At 45.2% G+C, this 20896-nt stretch overlaps 1 protein-coding gene across 3 annotated transcripts; it reads left to right on the top strand.

The window, feature by feature from the left end:
• Positions 1 to 484: 484 nt before the first annotated feature.
• On the top strand, positions 485 to 19513 carry pi4k2b (phosphatidylinositol 4-kinase type 2 beta). 3 transcript variants are annotated; one of them, XM_083764793.1, is made up of 12 exons: positions 485 to 1138; positions 6103 to 6257; positions 8357 to 8437; positions 8955 to 9074; positions 10050 to 10181; positions 12268 to 12421; positions 13253 to 13308; positions 14521 to 14623; positions 15201 to 15235; positions 15382 to 15480; positions 15891 to 15950; positions 19296 to 19513. In XM_083764793.1, the coding sequence occupies exons 1-12, from the start codon at positions 643 to 645 to the stop codon at positions 19467 to 19469; spliced, it is 1665 nt and encodes a 554-aa protein (XP_083620919.1). In that variant the 5' UTR covers positions 485 to 642; the 3' UTR covers positions 19470 to 19513. The 3 variants fall into 3 exon arrangements, with proteins under 3 accessions (XP_083620919.1, XP_083620918.1, XP_083620917.1); XM_083764792.1 differs by lacking the exon at positions 15201 to 15235 and adding an exon at positions 15274 to 15308 and having other exon boundaries at positions 19296 to 19512; XM_083764791.1 differs by lacking the exon at positions 15201 to 15235 and having other exon boundaries at positions 15347 to 15480; positions 19296 to 19511.
• The last annotated feature ends 1383 nt before the right edge of the window (positions 19514 to 20896 follow it).

Genomic DNA, 20896 nt, shown 5'->3' with positions numbered 1-20896 from the left:
CTTAAAACCACAAATGTTTCCATTGGGGTCCTCCATTTTCAATTCATCAGAACATTAATTTTAATATTATGATGAAAATAAAATGTGTTCATTTGTGGTTTAAAGTCAGTGCCTTTTTTACACCGAGGGCTCTGAAAAGGCGTATCGATCTTGGAAAGAGCTTGTGGTCATCTATTTCTTTTCAAATGATTTTCATACAGTTGAAAACTTGAGAAATTGGCTCCTTTCTACTTTTGTAATTTAAAGTACACTTTGATACCAATACTTTTGTAGTTTTACATTTTGAATTCCGGACTTTTACTTGTAACGGAGTAGTTCTAAATTGCAATATTGATACTTTTACTTAAGTACTAAATAAACTAAAATCAACTAAACTTTTTCCACCACTTGACTTTTTGCCAAGCCAGCCACACCGTCGTACTACGCAGTATATACAACCGGGTAGTGGCTGGGGCGCATGCGCCGCCACCGAAGTAGGAAGCAGCCAGGCAGGCAAACCCTGACGGATTATTTTGAGGCGATCATCCAGAGCTGGCATAACAACATGACCGTGTTGTCCCGGTGCTGAAAAGAAGGGGAAATCGGCGTAGAATGGACTTGGAAGGCTGAAAAGTTGATCGTAAACTCAAGCGAGCCGAAAAAATGATGTTAGAATGCGACCCGTGCGAGACGGAGACGGCGGCGGTGGACACCGGAGCCGCCGGTGGAGGAGCCGCGGCGGCGGCTTCTCCTACGTCGGAGGAGTCCTCCAACTTTGTCTGCTCTTCCTCCTCAGACGAACCGCCGACGTTTCGCTTTGAGACGAACCACCACCACCACCACCACCGGACCCCCGGCGGCAGCAGCGGCACCGTCACCGCCGGTCCTCTGCTGGGACTGGGACTCGCGCTCGGCGGGGTGGGCGCCTCGAACAACTCGAACCCCGGCGGCGCCGTTCGGATGTCGGGCTCCTGCGAGAGCATCCTCACCGACCTGGACACGGAGGAGGAGGGCTCCGGCGAAGAGGAGGCGCTGTTGTTGCCGTGCCTCGCCGGGAGCTCGTCGTCGTCGGCGGCGCGGGGCAGCGGGCGAGAGAAGCGGCGGCAGCGCCGACACAGGATCAGACACCGCTCCGAGCAGTCCGAGCTGGCCTCGCCAGGTAAACTATGGCTGTTGTTCATTTCGGACATTATGTGTTTACAATACAAGCACATATTCGTGTGTGTGTGTGTGTGTGTGTGTACGTGTGCGCGTACAGTGCGTGTGTGTGTGGTGTGTTCGAGCAAGGTGACGCAATCTCTCCATTTTGCTCATGTGGCTGTACCTGGTAGGTTGTCAGGAGTCAGGACACACCGCTCTAGTAGTCTCTACCTGTCCTTAGTGGCTGCTGCTGGGTGATCACTGTGAACATGTGAATCTTTCTTCTTTTTTACACAAAAACATCAAGCAAAGGAAACACGATTATATAAAATGTCATTGGCACGCATAAAAAACAAAAATATTAAAGTAAAATAACAATTACAGTGCAGAAGAGAAAGAAAAAAAGTTTAGTGTGTGTGTGTGTGTGTGTGTATGTGTGTAGCCTATTTAGTGTAGTCTTGAGTGACAAATAAATACTCTTATTTATAATTGCCAATATCAGAATTTACTTTATACATTTGTTGTTTGACTGCCTTAATCTGCCTTAATCAAGCCTTAATTGCCAATATCAGAATTTACTTTATACATTTGTTGATGACTGCCTTAAAAGAAAAATCTCCATCCTACTTTGAAATATCTGCAACACAAGGTGTGTTTGGGGCCAGTATTAACAAGTCTGACTTTGCAAAATTATTTAGTCGCCATGGAAACCGTACTAGTAGAAGCCCCAGGAGGGGTCCACGCGCACCCCCCTTATTTATTTTTTCTAGTACGTAATACGTAATATACAGATTTTGATGATCCCAAGAACAAAAATGGTCCTTTTTGTGTGTTTTACTACTACTAATGTTTTATTACCCCTACGAGACCTGCAGAATTGCTGTCTGGAACAACGGCGAGACTGTCTTTTGGAGGCTGTGGCACGCTCAAATTTAGAGAGAGACCAACGATAGAGATACCGTTTGTCTGAAATTCTTTATTAGGAACAATCCCTTGAGATGAACCATCTCGTTTTCAAGGGGGTCCGCAATTCACAAAATACACTTCATACGTAAAGACACTTTTTTACAAACAATTCAACCAGACAAAACAAAACAAGACAAAACAATACAATTCCTAGATAAACAAGAAACAAACGACAACAACAAAACAAAAACTGCAACAAGACAACATTTCACATAACATGGACATAACGTAGACATAACACATGGATCATTGCATCATGAATCTGCTATAGTGATGATTAGTGAAAACAGGTAGTCTCAAGATGAGAGGACAGCACAGTTTCAAACAAATGAAAAGATGTTATTGAACGAATATGGACAGGTAGATTGTTCCATTTGATTCTAGAACAACCTCAGATTTCCAATGACCAACCTTGTCATGCCACCTTGTCGGGAAGGGGGGGTGGGGGGGGTAAATATAAATACCTAATTGATTGAACGTTTGACTACATTTTGGCGAGGGAAAAACGTCCATTGCCATTTTCCAAAAGGTCCCTGTAGCTGTTACTTCAATTTATGTGAATGGAAATGGGTTGGATACCCTTAAGCTTCCCCTGTACAGACATGCCACATTTATCACAATCTCATGCAGTTTTGGGGCAAAAAACATGCCGTTTTATACATGCAGTACAATTTCTGCCTATTGTAAAAATGAGACCACTTTACTGTATCTATAGCTGTATGAGACCACTGTACTGTTTCTAGAGCTGTATGAGACCACTGTGCTTCATCTATTGCTGCATGGGAACACTGTACTGCATCTCAACTCAACTCAACACAAAAAGTATTTATAAAGTACATTTAAAATGACACCCAAGGACCAAGGTGCATCTTCTACGTCTTCTACTATACCCTACAAACTAATATTTATTATTCGTTGTATTTTTCCATCCCCGTAAGCGTAACCGACAGCTTAAATGGTGTATATGTATTTCTCTGCATGCATCAAGCGGCCCCCGAGAACAGTTTTTCTATCATTTTTCCATTAGCCTATAATCTAAACTATAGGCCACAGGTAGGTTGACTAATGCTTGAATCATTAGCCTATAATCTAAACCAGGCCACAGGTAGGTTGACTAATGCTTGAATCATTAGCCTATAATCTAAACTAGGCCACAGGTAGGTTGACTAATGCTTGAATCATTAGCCTATAATCTAAACTAGGCCACAGGTAGGTTGACTAATGCTTGAATCAAAGGGGGGTTTTGTTGTGTCCCTTTTCCCCATGGCTGTTATCAAGCAGTGTCGGGTCCTCTTCCATGGCATGGTGGTGGTTGTGCAACAACCATAGACTCAGTCAGGGCAGCAATAACCTCCAACCAGCTCAGTGGCCTTGTGGTCAGAGTGCCCGCCCTGAAACTGGGAGGTCGGGGTTCGATCCCCGGCCGGGTCATACCAAAGACTGTAAAAATGGGACCCAATGGGACCTCCCTGCTTGACACTCGGCATCAATGGGTTGGATTGGGGGGTGAAATCTATTAATCAAATGATTCCCGAGTGTGGCACGGCTGCAGCTCACCGCTCCTCCAAGAGATGGGTCAAATGCGGAGAACACATTTCACTGCGGTAACGTGTGTGACAAATCGTACGACTTTGACTTTGACCTATATTCAGTACATATGCAGCTATACGAATACCCTATATTCGGTTCATTTAAACATCCAATGCTGACCTAAAGTATTAAGGCTATGACAGCTTTGCACTTGCAAAGACAATGCAGTACTTGTCAAATGACATCCCTGTCTATTCTAGTTGCAGACGTTACAACATTTCTACAAGTTTCTAACTTTGTACCACTATGTAAAAATTTGTTTGGATGGTTGATTCATTCATATCTTTATTGGTTGATCATGAAATAAAAACCTTTGTCTCATGTAACATACATCTGACCCACCATAATCAAACGGATAACGCAAAAAAAAAGAAGCTTACAGCTTCTTTCCTTTGTTGTCCTTAAGCAGAGCAGAGAACATAATCAACATATACTATTTGGAATTGCACCATCTTCCCTGGAATGCACCATTGGGGTAATAAGGTGACACATAAAAGTCAACAATACTGTCATTGTGCAGTCGGTGTGGCCGACAGACAGAGATGGGCCATTTTACTTCCTTGCCTACTGAGTGCATACACTTGACTATGCCTCTGCCTGTGCTCACACTTTCCAATATCAAGTGGGTCATATTTGAGTGTGTTTACTTGCCTGTCTGCCTTCTGCATATTTCATATTCATCCACCCCACAGGCCATGGTCATTTAATGGGCACAGTAGTGCTTTATCACAGCAGGAGGGCTGCTCTGCACAGCAGTAAGCACTAGGCTGCCTGACTGTAAAAAAGGGCTTACACAGGGAAAGGCTCGTTGCTTAGAATTAAAGTACAGTTCTCTTTCTTAACTGACACAAATGGAGCATAGCCAGAAACACGTCACTGCTGTTGAACTTGAAAGCCCTGGCGTCAGTACCCCACAACTCTGTTAAAAAGAAAAAGAGGTTAATTGGCCTGACTTTTAATGGGTTGGTGGTGGTGCTTTTTTGCGGCCGTGTGAGGATATTGAACAGCCAACACAAACTCATTCAGATCGGAGGGTTCCGCACTGTACAGCGTCGTAGGTAATGGAACACTTTATCCCAGATAAAGATGGAAGATAAAGGTGCCTATTACATAACGGCTGAAAGAGAAAACACTTAGCAGGGCACCTTGGCCAGGAAAGCAGCGTATACGTGTTCCTCCACTCCAGTGACCTGGAGCGTGGGTCAAATTTCTCCATCATATTGTCAACTCCATTCTTCCGCTCTATTCTTCTACTTCGCTGGCCTGCTTTATTTTTTGTTGACTTCTTCTTTCTTGTGTTCTTCACCTGAATTGCTTCCCCTTTGCTTTCCTCTCAATTCTCAGTCAGTCCATTCCTATCATTCCTGCCTTTCCAACTGTGTTCCATCTCATCTCTCCTAGGGCTGGGAAATTAACTGAAAATACGTTGATGCCGAAATGTAGACATTCTATTCTAGACAACCAATAACTAACTTCACTTGACTTGACTTAATCTTAATTTAATTGATTTACCTAGAAGCAAGTTTCTTTCTCGTGGTTACACAATAAATTGGTCTGATTAACTACCTAAGCCTTGTATTATATACAGTACTTCGTTGTACAATGGTGGAGTTCATTGTAGATCTGCTATTTTCACTTAGTTTATTTTAAAACCCATTCTGGGCCGGAACCCCTTTTGGTGTTAGCATTGTGTTATGCTTTAGCTATTGAAAAATAGCAGATCTACAAGCTCATAGCGCACCACGAGTGGCGCGCTACGAGCTTGTAGGTCTGCAATTTTTGAAAAATCAAAGAACGACTGACATGGAAACATAGCTTTTTCAGAAAACTGTCAGGATGTAGAAGACATTTTTAGAATCGTCCTCAGGTCTAAATGGGTTCAAATAATCGTTAAATCAAAGAAAAAGTTTTGAAGTAATGGTGCTATTGATTTGAAGTCCTCTCGCCCCCCACCCCTAGCCAGTCTCTCCCTCCATTCCTCTCTCCTTCATGAAGTCCTATCGCCCCCCCAGCCCTAGCCAGTCTCTCCCTCCATTCCTCTCTCCTTCATGAAGTCCTATCGCCCCCCCAGCCCTAGCCAGTCTCTCCCTCCATTCCTCTCTCCTTCATGCCTGTCCCGCTGTGCTGCGTACCGTCATGTCTCCTGTGACTCGGTGTGACTGATGGTGAACATATGGCTTCTCATCGTCAGCTGACTGCTCTGCGTCCCAGGGAGGAGACGTGTCATGTCGTATGATTAGACCATACGCTGCATGTGTGTTTGGGTGCCTTTCATCAAAGCTGTGAGCTGAGGAGGAGGTGGGATACAGTATGTGTCTGCTGCACACACACACACACACACACACACACACACACACACACACACACACACACACACACGCGTGTGTCATACTCTCATACTCTCCTGTATTCCCTCCCCTTCACCAGGTGCGAACAGTCTTGGAGACTTCAATCATTTCCCAGAGGACCCAGAGTTCGCCGATATCATCCAAAGGGCAGAACAGGCTATTGAGAACGGAGTGTTTCCCGCCAGGATTTCCCAGGGTTCCAGCGGGAGCTACTTCGTCAAAGATCCCAAAGGGGTAAGGAGGGAGTGGCCGGAGGAGGAGGAGTGGATGGGACACTTGTTAGCCGACTTCCCTTTGTGTTTTGTGTTTACGGCGTGGCCTAGGCCTAGGGGACAGACATACAAACCCTTGTCAGAGACAATATCACAGGATTGTAGTTACATGATTGCTGAGTCTATATAACCCAGCGTCCCTGCAGGCTAATGTCACATTTAACTGTACTAAAGCTAAGCAGCTACATGCCGGAGATATGGCAGACTGAAACAGACATTCATATCGTCAATTAATAAACCAACCACGTAATAAAAGTCTGGTTCAGATGCAATTCCTCATTTTGTTGAGAACGCTGACGCGTTTCGCCCGTAGCCTTCTTCAGAGCAGAATGCAGATAAAAAAAAACCTTCAGTTATATTTAAAGCTGAGCACCCACTGCCTCAACCAAGGGCAGTTTCCAGAGGAAGCGCACCTGCTTTTCTTTCTTTCTTTCTTTCTTTTCCTCAATGTTAGTTTAATGCCAATCTTTAAGCTCACACCACATCTACAAGCTCACAGCCTCCACAACACAACGCAATGCACAAGCAGGCTCCACAGGTCTATTTGGTTACATTGATTTAAATCATTGATCTTACTGTGTCCCTGTCAGAGATCCACATGAAAGCCATGCCGTTACCTGGGGTTTTGGGTTGACCAGTCTTGTTTTCGTTGAGAGAGAGTAGATAATAGGGTAGCCAAACTAGCCATTAACCAAGAATGCATTTTCTTTTTATTTGTAGAGTAGATGCAGAAGGAGGAGAGCAATCTAACACACAATCAAATGGTCCACATGCAAGCTGTTCAGGGCAGTTGTTGACCAAGGGTAGTGTTGTTTTCATCGACTAATACTAAGACAAGAAATGTTGGTTGACTTTAACAGGCTGATCGCATCAGGTTCCAGAGGAGAGTCCGAGAGATCAAATGTGTTAACCATTTTGGGCAGGAACCCCTTTTGGTGTTTTAAGCATTATGTTATGCTTTAGTTGTTGAAGAATGGCAGATCTACAAGCTCATAGCGCGGCACCGAGTGCCGCGCTATGAACTTGTAGGTCTGCTATTTTTGACAAATCTTGAAAATGTGGCGCAAATCATTGAATATATATTCTTTCAGAGTGAACGTTTTTAACTCAAATCTTTGCTTCTGGGAGGTTCCTGGAACAACATATTTTCAGATGGGGGGGGGGGGGGGGGGGGGGGGTCGGACGCCAAATACAGATAATTCTGGGGTCCTTGACATGAAAAAGGTTGAGTACCGCTGAGACATAGAAACATACGTTTTTCAGAAAACCTTTAGGATTTAGAAAACATTTTTTAAGAATCGCCCTCAGGTCTAAAAATGTGTCACGGAAAGGAGGAATGAAATAAAGGAAATGAACAGGGGAGAGAGAGGGTAGGAATGTAGCGTCTAGGGGTCCAGAGAGAGAGAGGAGAGAGAGAGAGAGGGTAGGAATGTAGCGTCTAGGGGTCCAGGAAGGACCTGGGTGAGGATGCCAGGCCAAGCGACGGCTCAAACAGGCCTTTCCTGTTGCTAAGCCTAAACCCAGGGGCTTGCTGCTGAAATGCAGCACTGATGCTCCAATTGATAACGGATATCTCGGTGTGATCGGATCACATTAACAGGCCTAACCCTTGATTTGACTCAGTGTTGTTGTGCTGTTGTGAACTTTGTTATTTTAATTTCACTGTGCGACAGCGGCACGCCAACTACGTATACTATAAAGCAGGCGTAATGTGCACTTTGCTAGGAGAGGGCATTGATCCAAGTATGGCTTGTAGACTCTTTTTCTTCTCCTGCTTTGTTCTTATGTCGGTTTCTTTCTTTCTTTTCGTCATCAAAGTTTATGGCCTCTTTATGCTATTTATTTTATTCTCTCTCTGTCTCTATCTATATCTATATATATATATGAGAGAGAGAGAGAGAGAGATTTTATTCCCACTATAATCCTTTGTGAACATATCCATTGGTCTTGTTAATACAGTTCATAAATTTTTTTGGTTCTAGAAATGGGTCATTAATGTCTTCTGTTGTGTGTGTGTGTGTGTGTGTGTGTGTGTGTGTGTGTGTGTGTGCCCATCTGTAGAAAATCATAGGTGTTTTCAAACCAAAGTCAGAAGAGCCTTACGGTCACCTGAACCCCAAATGGACCAAATACTTCCATAAGGTATGCTGTCTGTCACTGTGTGTCTGTCTGTCACTGTGTCGCACATTCTCCATGTCTCTCAAGAAGTGTTAAACAGCGGAAAGCACTTAACATTGCCCTGGCTTCCCTTTCCTTCCTAACACCCCCCCCCCCCACCACCACCACCGTGCGCCTTTCGTTCCCTTAACTCATTTTGGGCAGGAATCCCTTTTGATGTTTTAAGCGTAATGTTATACTTTAGCTATTGAAAAATAGCACACGAGCTTGTAGGTCTGCTATTTTTTAATTTTTATATGTGCTTCTGGGGGATCCCTGGAACTACATATTTTGAGATGGGGGTCCGCGGCCAATTACAGATAATTCTGGGGGTCCTTAACCTGAAATAGTTTGAGAACCACTGACATAGAAACATGGGTTTTTCAGAAAACTGTCAGGATTTAGAAGACATTTGTCGAATCGTTCCCAGGTCGAAATGGGTTAATTTGTTTTCCTCTGCTCTCCATGGACCTCCCCATCCTTCCTTGTTTCCCTCCTCTAGTTGTGCTGTCCCTGTTGTTTCGGTCGAGGCTGCCTGTTGCCCAACCAGGGCTACCTCTCAGAGGCCGCTGCCTCGCTGGTCGACACCAAACTCAGCCTGGGAGTGGTGCCCAAAACCAAGGTGAGGCTCCAGTTATATGTCCCAAACTCAGCCTGGGAGTGGTGCCCAAAACCAAGGTGAGGCTCCAGTTATATGTCCCAAACTCAGCCTGGGAGTGGTGCCCAAAACCAAGGTGAGGCTCCAGTGATATGTCCCCTGGAGAGTCCATAACCTCCTCCACTTACAAGTTTACAACAAAGACTCGAACAGCAATTCTATTGAACGTATTCAGATGTTTAGTCATGTCATCTTAACCATTGTCAACCTGTCATTTTACAAGCTCACAACAACAGAGTACATTTATTAATGGGGTTTATCCATTTCAACCCTAGTGTCCTAGTGTTGTAAATTGGCTATTTTGGGGGAAGATATTTGGTATAGTGGGGATTTCAGCTAATTACTAATATTAAAATGTTATTGTCCAGTGTTTTTATGTCCAATGTATTTGTATTTAGTTCATAAAGTTAACATGACTATAACTAAATGCATTTGAAATCTAATGATTTGAAATGAGGATTCCAATAAAAAAAAATAGATAAACATTCAGGATTTCAGTTCAAATATAAAAAATAGCCAATCTACAAGCTCAAAACTCAAAATAGCCCATCTACAAGCTCAAAACGTGTCACACTTGTAGATCAGCTATTTTTGCTACGACAGTGGAGTGAGTGTGGAAATTTAGTGGCCCTCTCCATCGTCAAAGTTGCCCACCCCTCTGGGCCGTGGCTCAGCGGTCCAGGCACCTTGGCTGGTAATCCAGTCTGGCAGTGTGCCGCAGGTTCGACTCCCGATCCCGTCACCCCCCCCCCCCCCATGCATCTCTCTCCCCATTCCCTGTCAGCCTACTGTCCATCCCTCCATAAAAACAATATAAAATAATAAAGGAGAAAGCCACAAAAAAACTGTTGCCCACCCCTGGTTTAAGTGGATAATTCAGTGGAGCACAACCTGAGTGTGGATCTATTCCCAGTTAAAAGTTTGTGTTTTTCCGGTCAGGTGGTCTATCTATCCAGCGAGACGTTCCACTACAGTGCTATCGACAGAGCCAAGTCCAGAGGGAAGAAGTATGCCTTAGAGAAGGTCCCCAAGGTGGGCCGACGCTTCCACAGAGTGGGCCTCCCACCCAAGGTAACCCGTCACAGTCATTTACCCCCCCCCCCCCCCCCCCCCCCCCGACACGGTCGAGGCAGATGGCCGCCCACCCTAGAGTCGGGTTCTGCCTGACGTTTCTTCCTAAAGGGGAGTTTTTCGTTACCATTGTCGCAATATTGCTTGCTCTGGGTGGATCTTTGTTGGTTGTAAAGTGTCTTGAGACAACTTGTTTTTGACACTATAATAAAATTGAATTGAATTGAATTGAATTTCTGTCATTAACCCATTTTGTGGTTTGAAGCATTATGTTATGCTTTAGCTGTTGGAAAATAGCAGATCTACAAGCTCAATAGTGCGGCAATATATATTCTTTCAGAGCAAACGTTTTTAACTCAAAACTTTGAGTCTGGAGGGTCCGTGGAACTACATATTTTCATATGGGGATCGGCGGCCAAATACATGTAATTCTTGAAATAGTTTGAGAACCGCTGACATAGAAACGTATGGTTTTTCAGAAAACTGTCGGTACCGGCATTTAGAAGACATTTGTAGAATATTTCTCTGGTCGAAATGGGTTAATGTATGCCTTGTTGTTTGCAGAGCTGCCAGGGTAAAGCATAGGCTCAAATCAGCTCCGTTGAAATATGTATGTTACTATTTATTTAATACATTTTGTTTATAATATGCAAGGCATTTTAACTTATGTTATTCACGTTAATGTATTCCTGTCTTTGTAACTGAGAATACCTATACAGGAAGTTGTTTAAGGAAGGCAGCAGACATACTATTTTAACTCATGCTCACATTTTGCTTATCAACACTACATCTATAGTGCAGCAGTTATAACACAGTCTGTGTGAACAAACAGTTGATTATACTGTATATTTACAATTTACAATTTAGGCATTTAGCAGACGCTCTTAATCCAGAGCGACTTACATTAAGCAAGAACAAAAGCTTGCTGAAAGACATGCGATACTTTCGTTTGTGCAGATAATGTTTGTGCAAGATGTGGACGGGTTTAGATAATGTATGCACAAGATGTTCCAGGTCTAGATGTGACTGTGTGTGTTCAAGATTGGGCATGTTTAGATAACGTGTGTTCTAGATGTGAGAGCTTTAAATATATGACCCTAATCATGAATTGAATACAAGAGCCAACACGCCGTGGTCATTTATTTGCCCTTGCTCAAATAAATGTATGTTTGTTAATTCCACCTAAAGACAGAATGCCATAGTGTTTACTTTGGATTGGATGCAATGCAAAGTGCAAACGCTGGGAACAACATCAACTGGTCCTCTTTATTCTTTAGGTTTAAATGTGTGTTCTAGATAATGTGACGTGCAGAGAGTGTTAGAGAGGCAGGGGCTGACATTCCGTAAAGAGGTCACTTTTGGAAGAAAATAGCCGATCTACAAGCTCTCAACGTGTCACGGCTGCGATGCGTTGAGAGCTTGTAGATCAGCTGTTTTCCGGGCGGGACCCCCACACTCGTTGGCTACTGGAGATGCGGCGATGACATGGATTTCTAATTAACAAACTCTTTCTATGCAAAATGCTGAGTTCAAGATCAGGAGAGTTCCCGAAAAAAGCAATTCTCGGGTATGCAGAGATTAAAATAGGGTGCCTTTTGCACCCCAAAACACAGTTTATAGTTAAGGGACGCAATAAAACAACGACCTCTGTACTACTGTACTGGTTTTTTTAATTCTAGTTTATTTTGCTAGCTTTAGTTATTATAATCATTTCTTCTTCTGTTTTCTACATGAATATAACCACATTATAACCATATAAAATGAAAATGGGAGTTAAATCCTGCAATTTGTAAAAAATCGCAAAATATGAATCCTAACGTCGTTGAAGTGGGACTCATCTAAAAGACCATCCCTGCATCCCGGGACTCATTACATTGAAAACCTGTTTACATCACTGGGTATGGCATGGAAAGGAGAGGAGGGGCATTTGCATTTCTTTCACCATAGTAAATGCATGCATTCATGGTCTGGAGAGGGCAGTTGTTTTACAGACGGGGTAAAAGGGCCAGGGGCTGAAGCCCCCCTTTGTGTGCACGTCCCAGATGTGACGGGTTCTTCTTTCTCTTCTGTGTGTGTGTCATTCCAGGTCGGGTCATTTCAGCTGTTTGTGGAGGGTTACCACGAAGCAGACTATTGGTTGAGGCGCTTTGAGGCGGATCCGCTGCCGGAAAACATCAGGAAACAGCTGCAGTCACAGTTTGAGAGGCTGGTGGTGTTGGACTATGTTATCAGAAACACAGGTGCGTGTGTGTGTGTGTGTGTGTGTGTGTGTGTGTGTGTGCGCCATGTCTCTGTTTACAGTTGAGATGACTGTATACTGATCATAGATAGACCTTTGCACAGTAGTCCAAAAGCCACCTCTTTATCACCTCCACATGCAGAATAATTGATTATGTCAATCATCATACCTGGAACTAAGTTATGCGGGGGGGAAAAACTACTTTCTGGCCTTGACAGACAGCCCACACAGCCAAACAGATTGCATCTGATTTCATTAAACAACGTTAAACTAATGTTGTTGCCACTCGATTTGCCACTCACTTTATGCATGCGCATTTACCCTCTATTACTTCTGCCTTTTTTAAATAAAAGATCTCAACTTTAAAGTACTGTAAATGTCATTTTAAATTACAGTACGTCGTCAACGGTCCTGTCAGTGTGTTTGGTAACGGTTAGTCATTTACTGCTACTGTCGTCAGAGCTCGGTTGAAAAGGGGAAGTCATCTGAGGTTTCTTCATTCATGGGAGAAATGTCTGTGTGTGTGTGTGTGTGTGTGTGTGTGTGTGTGTGTGTGTGTGTGTGTGTGTGTGTGTGTGTGTGTGTGTGTGTGTGTGTGTGTGTGTGTGTGTGTGTGTGTGCGTGTGCGTGTGCGTGTGCGTGTGCGTGTGCGTGTGCGTGCGAAGACGAAGTCAGGAAATGTGTTGGTTTAGCTCAAGGGCATGCAGGGCTGACGCCCAACACTAGCTTCCATTCTGAGACACTTTTATAGTTCGGTGCTCCTCCCAGACACTAACTATTTATTATCTCTATGTCCTTTATTTCTTAAAAACAAATAATTCTCCTTCCCCAGATCGAGGGAACGACAACTGGTTGGTCAAGTATGAGAAGCCAGGAGGGGGAACCAAGGTAAGACCTGGTTTACACAGACGGACACGTTGTTAGTTCCAGCTAACACACACACACACACACACACACACTGTGTGTGTGTGTGTATATATATATACACACACATACATACACATATGTATGTATATAGATAGGCCTATACACCGTATATCTAGGTGTGCCCCGAGATTTTTAGGCTATGAAAAGTGTGCCCTGGGACAAAAAGGGTATTTTTGAGAAGAATCATCTTTTTTCCAGTTCCCGCATATTCCGCATATTCCACAACTTTCCGCATATTCCGCAACTTCCCGCAATTTCACCACATAAAAGTGCAGAAAAACCACATATTTAATCGCATAATCAAGGATTTTGGCCCGCTAAATCAAGGATTTTAACCCGCATAATCAAGGATTTTTGCCCGCGCTTTTCTGGAGGGTCTAAGTTAACCTGGTTCACACAGACAGACACGTCGTTAGTTCCAGCTGTAGTTAACCTGGTTCACACAGACAGACACGTTGTTAGTTCCAGCTGTAGTTAACCTGGTTCACACAGACAGACACGTTGTTAGTTCCAGCTGTAGTTAACCTGGTTCACACAGACAGACACGTCGTTAGTTCCAGCTGTAGTTAACCTGGTTCACACAGACAGACACGTTGTTAGTTCCAGCTGTAGTTAACCTGGTTCACACAGACAGACACGTTGTTAGTTCCAGCTGTAGTTAACCTGGTTCACACAGACAGACACGTCTTTAGTTCCAGCTGTAGTTAACCTGGTTCACACAGACAGACACGTCGTTAGTTCCAGCTGTAGTGAACAGCATATATACTGTCTGTAGGTCATGGGAGAGATGTGGGGACACGCTGATGTCACTATCACTAATCTATCTCATGTACTCTGCATGAGTCATACAATGGATAGAGATATACAGAGTGTTGTATCCATACTGTAACTGTATATGGTTACACACACACACACACACACACACACTGATTCCGAAATGACCAAAGGTTGTCTGCTATCTGCTGGATTAAGCGAGGCAGTTATTGCTGATGACAAACGGATTCATACTTTACAGTTTACACGGATGAAGAAGCTAAAATAAAACAAATCGACAAAAGGTTTTTGTCGAGTGATAGTATGTCGCCCAACACGCATAAATGAGGCTTAATTATCTCTCTCTCTCTCTCTCTCTCTCTCTCTCTCTCTCTGTCTCTCTCTCCAACCCTGGTATAGGACACCGATTGGCCAGAAAACAGTCCAGACTCCTGCATCAGAATAGCAGCCATAGATAACGGCCTCGCGTTCCCCTTTAAACACCCAGACGAATGGAGAGCCTGTAAGTTGGTTTCGTATCTGTATTTCCCACTTTCCTGGGGTTAATATGTGTGTAATACATGTTTTTTTGATATTTTAGTATTTCAAATGCCATCAGTGATGCCATCATGGACACTGGACTCACTTACTTCCTTACTACATGTTGTCTCAGTAAGACAGCCCTCTCCCTCTCCACAAGGTGGGGTGAGTGCAAGCAAAGCATTATGGTCATTGTAGTAATCCAGCAGAGAGACCAGTGTCCATGACATCACTGACACTTTGAAATACTAAAATATACTAAAAACACAACTGACCCACATTCAAACCCCCCAGGAAAGTGTTTCTTGTCTCCCAAACACCATTAAAATAAGAGCTGGTTGCAAAAGGGGTGAAGTGGCATTTCATGTTTTGGAACGTTATAATGTGAACATGAATCCCCTTCTTGTGTGTCAGACCCGTTCCACTGGGCATGGCTGCCTCAGGCCAAAATGGCCTTCTCTCAGGAGACTGTAATGTGAATATAAATCCCTCCTTTCCACTGGGCATAGCTACCCCAGGCCAAAGTGTAATGTGAATATGAATCCCTCCTTGTGTGTCAGACCCGTTCCACTGGGCATGGCTGCCTCAGGCCAAAGTGGCCTTCTCTCATATGAATCCCTCCTTGTGTGTCAGACCCGTTCCACTGGGCATGGCTGCCTCAGGCCAAAGTGGCCTTCTCTCATATGAATCCTTCCCTGTGTGTCAGACCCGTTCCACTGGGCATGGCTGCCTCAGGCCAAGGTGGCCTTCTCTCAGGAGACCCGAGACCTGGTGCTGTCCCGTATCTCCGACATGAACTTTGTCCAGGACCTCTGTGAGGATCTCTATGAAATGTTTAAGGTAACTAGCACTCAATTTAAACACATTCAAGTAAAATTGTATTGTACTATGAATATAATCTCCATTCTCCAGCAACGTATTTCCTCTTATTACTAGTGTCTGCCTCTCCTGACTTCTGGTATCTGTATAAATTAACCAGTCAGCCACATGAGTTTTATATAACCTTTTTGTTATTCCCACTTTCATATTCACGCTCTTGACATTTATAAACGTGTGATGGCTACAAAGAATGTCACAGTGGTGCTCTGCCACCTGTCAAGCAAAAGCGATCTACCCCACTGTAGTGTGAACGTGATCCCACCGTAACCTTTCACATGAATGTAAAGACATTAAAAATAACAGTTAATCTAACTTTCTTCCTGCTGGAAATGAATGGCTGTAAGTAACGTGCTTTATTTTCCTATCTTCAGACGGATAAAGGCTTTGACAAAACCATGTTTGAGAGACAGATGTCCGTTATGAGGGGGCAGGTGAGCACACAGCTTTGATACTCATTTGTTGTGAACTTTTACAGTTTTCATGTCAGTCTTTCCATTTTTGTCCGACCCATTTTCATGTCTTCCCTCATATTGCCCCTATTGCCCCCTACTGTCTCCTGCATGCCCCTATTGCCCCCTACTGTCTCTCTCTCTCTCCTGCATGCCCCTATTGCCCCTACTGTCTCTCTCTCCTGCATGCCCCTATTGCCCCCTACTGTCTCTCTCTCTCTCTCCTGCATGCCCCTATTGCCCCCTACTGTCTCTCTCTCTCTCTCCTGCATGCCCCTATTGCCCCCTACTGTCTCTCTCTCTCCTGCATGCCCCTATTGCCCCCTACTGTCTCTCTCTCCTGCATGGGTATTGCCCCTACTGTCTCTCTCTCCTGCATGCCCCTATTGCCCCCTACTGTCTCTCTCTCTCTCTCCTGCATGCCCCTATTGCCCCCTACTGTCTCTCTCTCTCTCTCCTGCATGCCCCTATTGCCCCCTACTGTCTCTCTCTCTCCTGCATGCCCCTATTGCCCCCTACTGTTTCTCTCTCTCTCTCTCTCTCTCTCCTGCATGCCCCTATTGCCCCCTACTGTCTCTCTCTCTCCTGCATGCCCCTATTGCCCCTACTGTCTCTCTCTCTCCTGCATGCCCCTATTGCCCCTACTGTCTCTCTCTCTCCTGCATGCCCCTATTGCCCCTACTGTCTCTCTCTCTCCTGCATGCCCCTATTGCCCCCTACTGTCTCTCTCTCTCCTGCATGCCCCTATTGCCCCTACTGTCTCTCTCTCTCCTGCATGCCCCTATTGCCCCTACTGTCTCTCTCTCTCTCTCTCTCCTGCATGCCCCTATTGCCCCCTACTGTCTCTCTCTCTCTCTCTCCTGCATGCCCCTATTGCCCCTACTATCTCTCTCTCTCTCCTGCATGCCCCTATTGCCCCTACTGTCTCTCTCTCTCTCTCTCTCTCTCTCTCTCTCTCTCTCTCTCTCTCTCTCTCTCTCCTGCATGCCCCTATTGCCCCCTACTGTCTCTCTCTCTCCTGCATGCCCCTATTGCCCCCTACTGTCTCTCTCTCTCCTGCATGCCCCTATTGCCCCCTACTGTCTCTCTCTCTCCTGCATGCCCCTATTGCCCCCTACTGTCTCTCTCTCTCCTGCATGCCCCTATTGCCCCCTACTGTCTCTCTCTCCTGCATGCCCCTATTGCCCCCTACTGTCTCTCTCTCCTGCATGCCCCTATTGCCCCCTACTGTCTCTCTCTCTCCTGCATGCCCCTATTGCCCCCTACTGTCTCTCTCTCTCCTGCATGCCCCTATTGCCCCCTACTGTCTCTCTCTCTCTCTCTCTCCTGCATGCCCCTATTGCCCCTACTGTCTCTCTCTCTCTCTCTCCTGCATGCCCCTATTGCCCCCTACTGTCTCTCTCTCTCCTGCATGCCCCTATTGCCCCCTACTGTCTGTCTCTCTCCTGCATGCCCCTATTGCCCCCTACTGTCTCTCTCTCTCTCCTGCATGCCCCTATTGCCCCCTACTGTCTCTCTCTCTCCTGCATGCCCCTATTGCCCCCTACTGTCTCTCTCTCTCTCTCTCTCCTGCATGCCCCGCCCCCCTATTGCCCCCTACTGTTTCCGGTCATTTTCTCCGCGCCCAGACCGTCTCCAACTGGCTTCCAGAATGTATAATAAATTAATAATAATAATAATGTGCATCCATTAAAACTGCTTTATAAATAAGAATTTCTAAATAGATGGATAGAGATGGCTGTCTTGTGACGCTATTTATTATTCATTTTTACGCCAAACTCAGTGTGAACTCAGTGTGAACAGCCGTGAACTCAGTTGAGTTCACGCTTCTCTCTCTCTCTCCCTCTAGCTGTCTTAGAGAGAGAGAGAGAGAGAGAGAAACAGTGACTGCCACTTTATATCAACTCAATATTATTTTATGTGTTAAACAAAGGATTATAAATAGCATCACAAGACAGCCATCTCTATCCATCTATTTAGAGATTCTTATTTATATAACAGTTTTAACGGAAGCACATTATTATTATTATTATGCATTCTGGAAACAGCCAGCCAGTTGGAGACGGTCTGGGCGTGGTTTACATTTGGGGAGTCATTCCAGTGCGATCCCAAATCACGCGTTGGTAACACCTTTGCTTAAAGCCTCAATGTGTGATTTCTTCCCCTGGTTGGCTGTATGTAGAACATCAGGAACAAATATTACTAAAACGTCATCATTTTACATTGTGTTCATTGTAGTGATGCATCGAATATTCGGCCGCAGAAAATATTCGGCAGGAAATGGCAAAAAATGCATTTTCGGCCTATTTGGTTTCGGCCCGAATATAGGCAGAAAATATATCACCGAATAGTTTATGCAATTAATGCATTCAAAAGAGCTGAATAAATGTTTTATGGACCCATAATAGTGATTATTATTTAAGTTAAGTTTTGCCATAACCATTTATTTTGCCATAAAGCAGGTAGCTTTAAGGTACGGCCATGACAGCAATGGTAGGAAAAAAAAGATATATAATATTAATCATATTCGGATATTCGGTGTTCGGTTTCAGCCAAAAATTTACCTTTCGGTGCATCCCATTGTATATTATGAGACAGTTCTATCGTGTGGGGGCTCCTTTCACTGGACTGTTTCACAAATTGCACAATAGAACATTTTTCTCAGTCTTGAGATTTTATTTAGCTTTAATTAATGCCTACTCCTTAACTCATTTAGACCTGAGGACGCGTCTGTGTCGCCTTAGGTATAGCTCTTAACCACTTGAACCGTTATTTTAAACTTTAGCTGTTGAGAAATAGCAGATCTACGAGCTCATACGAGCTCATCTACGAGCTTGTAGATCTGCTATAGCCTATTTTTGAAATATCGTGAAAATGTGGCGCGAATCTTTGAATATATATTCTTTCACATCTCTTGTGGGGGGTCCCTGGAACAACATATTTTCAGATGGGGGTCGGCGGCCGATTACATATCATTTTGGGGCTCCTGACATGAAATAAGTTTTAGAACCACTGATATAGAAACAGTTTTTTTTTCTCCAAAAAACTGTCATGATTTAGAAGACTTGTAGAATCTGGTGAATTTTGGGGCAGCGGTGGCCGAACGGTTTGCGGAGCGGTCTTGATATCGGAAGGTCGCTAGTTCGTATCCCCCGGACCGGCACGTTAAAATTACCACCGCTGAAGTGCCCTTGGACAAGGCATTGAACCCCTACCATGAAATGTTCTATGAGCAGGGCCTGGCTGTAAACAAGTTCTTGAGCTTAGTCCAGTTACCCTGCTTTACTTTGTGTCGGGTCTAACTGGGTTAACTCTTTCTCTCTCCAGGTGTTGAACCTGTGCCAGGCGCTGAAGGACGGGAAGAGCCCCATCCAGCTGGTCCAGATGCCCCGCGTGGTGGTGGAGCGGAGCCGCTCCGGCAGCCAGGGCCGCGTGGTCACCCTGGGCAACGCCTTCACGCAGACCTTCCACTGCAAACGGCCCTTCTTCACCTCCTGGTAGTGGTCGGGAGGTGGTGAGGGGGGGCTGGAGGGACCTTCCACTGCAAACGGCCCTTCTTCACCTCCTGGTAGTGGTCGGGAGGTGGTGAGGGGGGGCTGGAGGGACCTTCCACTGCAAACGCCTCTTCTTCACCTCCTGGTAGTGGTGGGGGGGGGAGGGAGGAGGGGGGGCCTTCACGCAGACCTTCCACTGCAAACGCCCCTTCTTCACCTCCTGGTAGTGGTCGGGGGGGGGGGGGGGGGGGGGGGCTGGACTGGAGGAGGGATTGTGTTGGGCGGGGGGGGGGGGTTAGAGAGAAGACAAAGAAAGCACTTTGGCTGGGATTTTATAGCGCAAACCTCTTCTTGTCGTCCTATCAGGAGAGAGGAGGAGTGGTGGGGAAGGTGAGAGTAGCATCACACTGGACGACGTCGGGGTATAACGTCCTCTTGCTGGAAGGGAAGGCAAGTGGACATAATAATAGTGTGATGGAGGGAAAAGGAGCTCATGGTGGTAGAAAAGAAGGGCTTGTGAGAACGTAACGGGTTGTAGGATCCCCCCGCTTTTCTTTGAAGAGGTTAAAAAATTTAGAGCGAGATGAGGGAGGCATTTCTGGGAAGAGGAAGCTGGAGACACTGGCATGCCGGTGTCTCCTAGAGACCTCTGGTTGAATGGTTACCATGCCGGTGTCTCCTAGAGACCTCTGGTTGTATGGTTACCATGCCGGTGTCTCCTAGAGACCTCTGGTTGAATGGTTACCATGCCGGTGTCTCTTAGAGACCTCTGGTTGAATGGTTACCATGCCGGTGTCTCCTACAGACCTCTGGTTGAATGGTTACCATGCCGGTGTCTCCTAGAGACCTCTGGTTGTATGGTTACCATGCCGGTGTCTCCTAGAGACCTCTGGTTGAATGGTTACCATGCCGGTGTCTCCTAGAGACCTCTGGTTGAATGGTTACCATGCCGGTGTCTCCTAGAGACCTCTGGTTGAATGGTTACCATGCCGGTGTCTCCTAGAGACCTCTGGTTGTATGGTTACCGTGGTAATCTAGAGACCTCTGGTTGTATGGTTACCGTGGTAATCTAGAGACCTCTGGTTGTATGGTTACCGTGGTAATCTAGAGACCTCTGGTTGTATGGTTACCGTGGTAAATTGGTAATCTGACTGGGGGTGGTTCGACTGGCATACCGGTGTCTCCTAGAGACCTCTGGTTGTATGGTTACTGTGGTAATCTAGAGACCTCTGGTTGTATGGTTACCGTGGTAATCTAGAGACCTCTGGTTGTATGGTTACCGTGGTAATCTAGAGACCTCTGGTTGTATGGTTACCGTGGTAATCTAGAGACCTCTGGTTGTATGGTTACTGTGGTAATCTAGAGACCTCTGGTTGTATGGTTACCGTGGTAATCTAGAGACCTCTGGTTGTATGGTTACTGTGGTAATCTAGA

The sequence above is a fragment of the Protomyctophum parallelum genome (genome assembly GCF_964188405.1).
Source record: "Protomyctophum parallelum genome assembly, chromosome: 5".
Lineage (NCBI taxonomy): Eukaryota > Metazoa > Chordata > Actinopteri > Myctophiformes > Myctophidae > Protomyctophum > Protomyctophum parallelum.
This window is presented reverse-complemented; position numbering and strand designations above follow the sequence as displayed.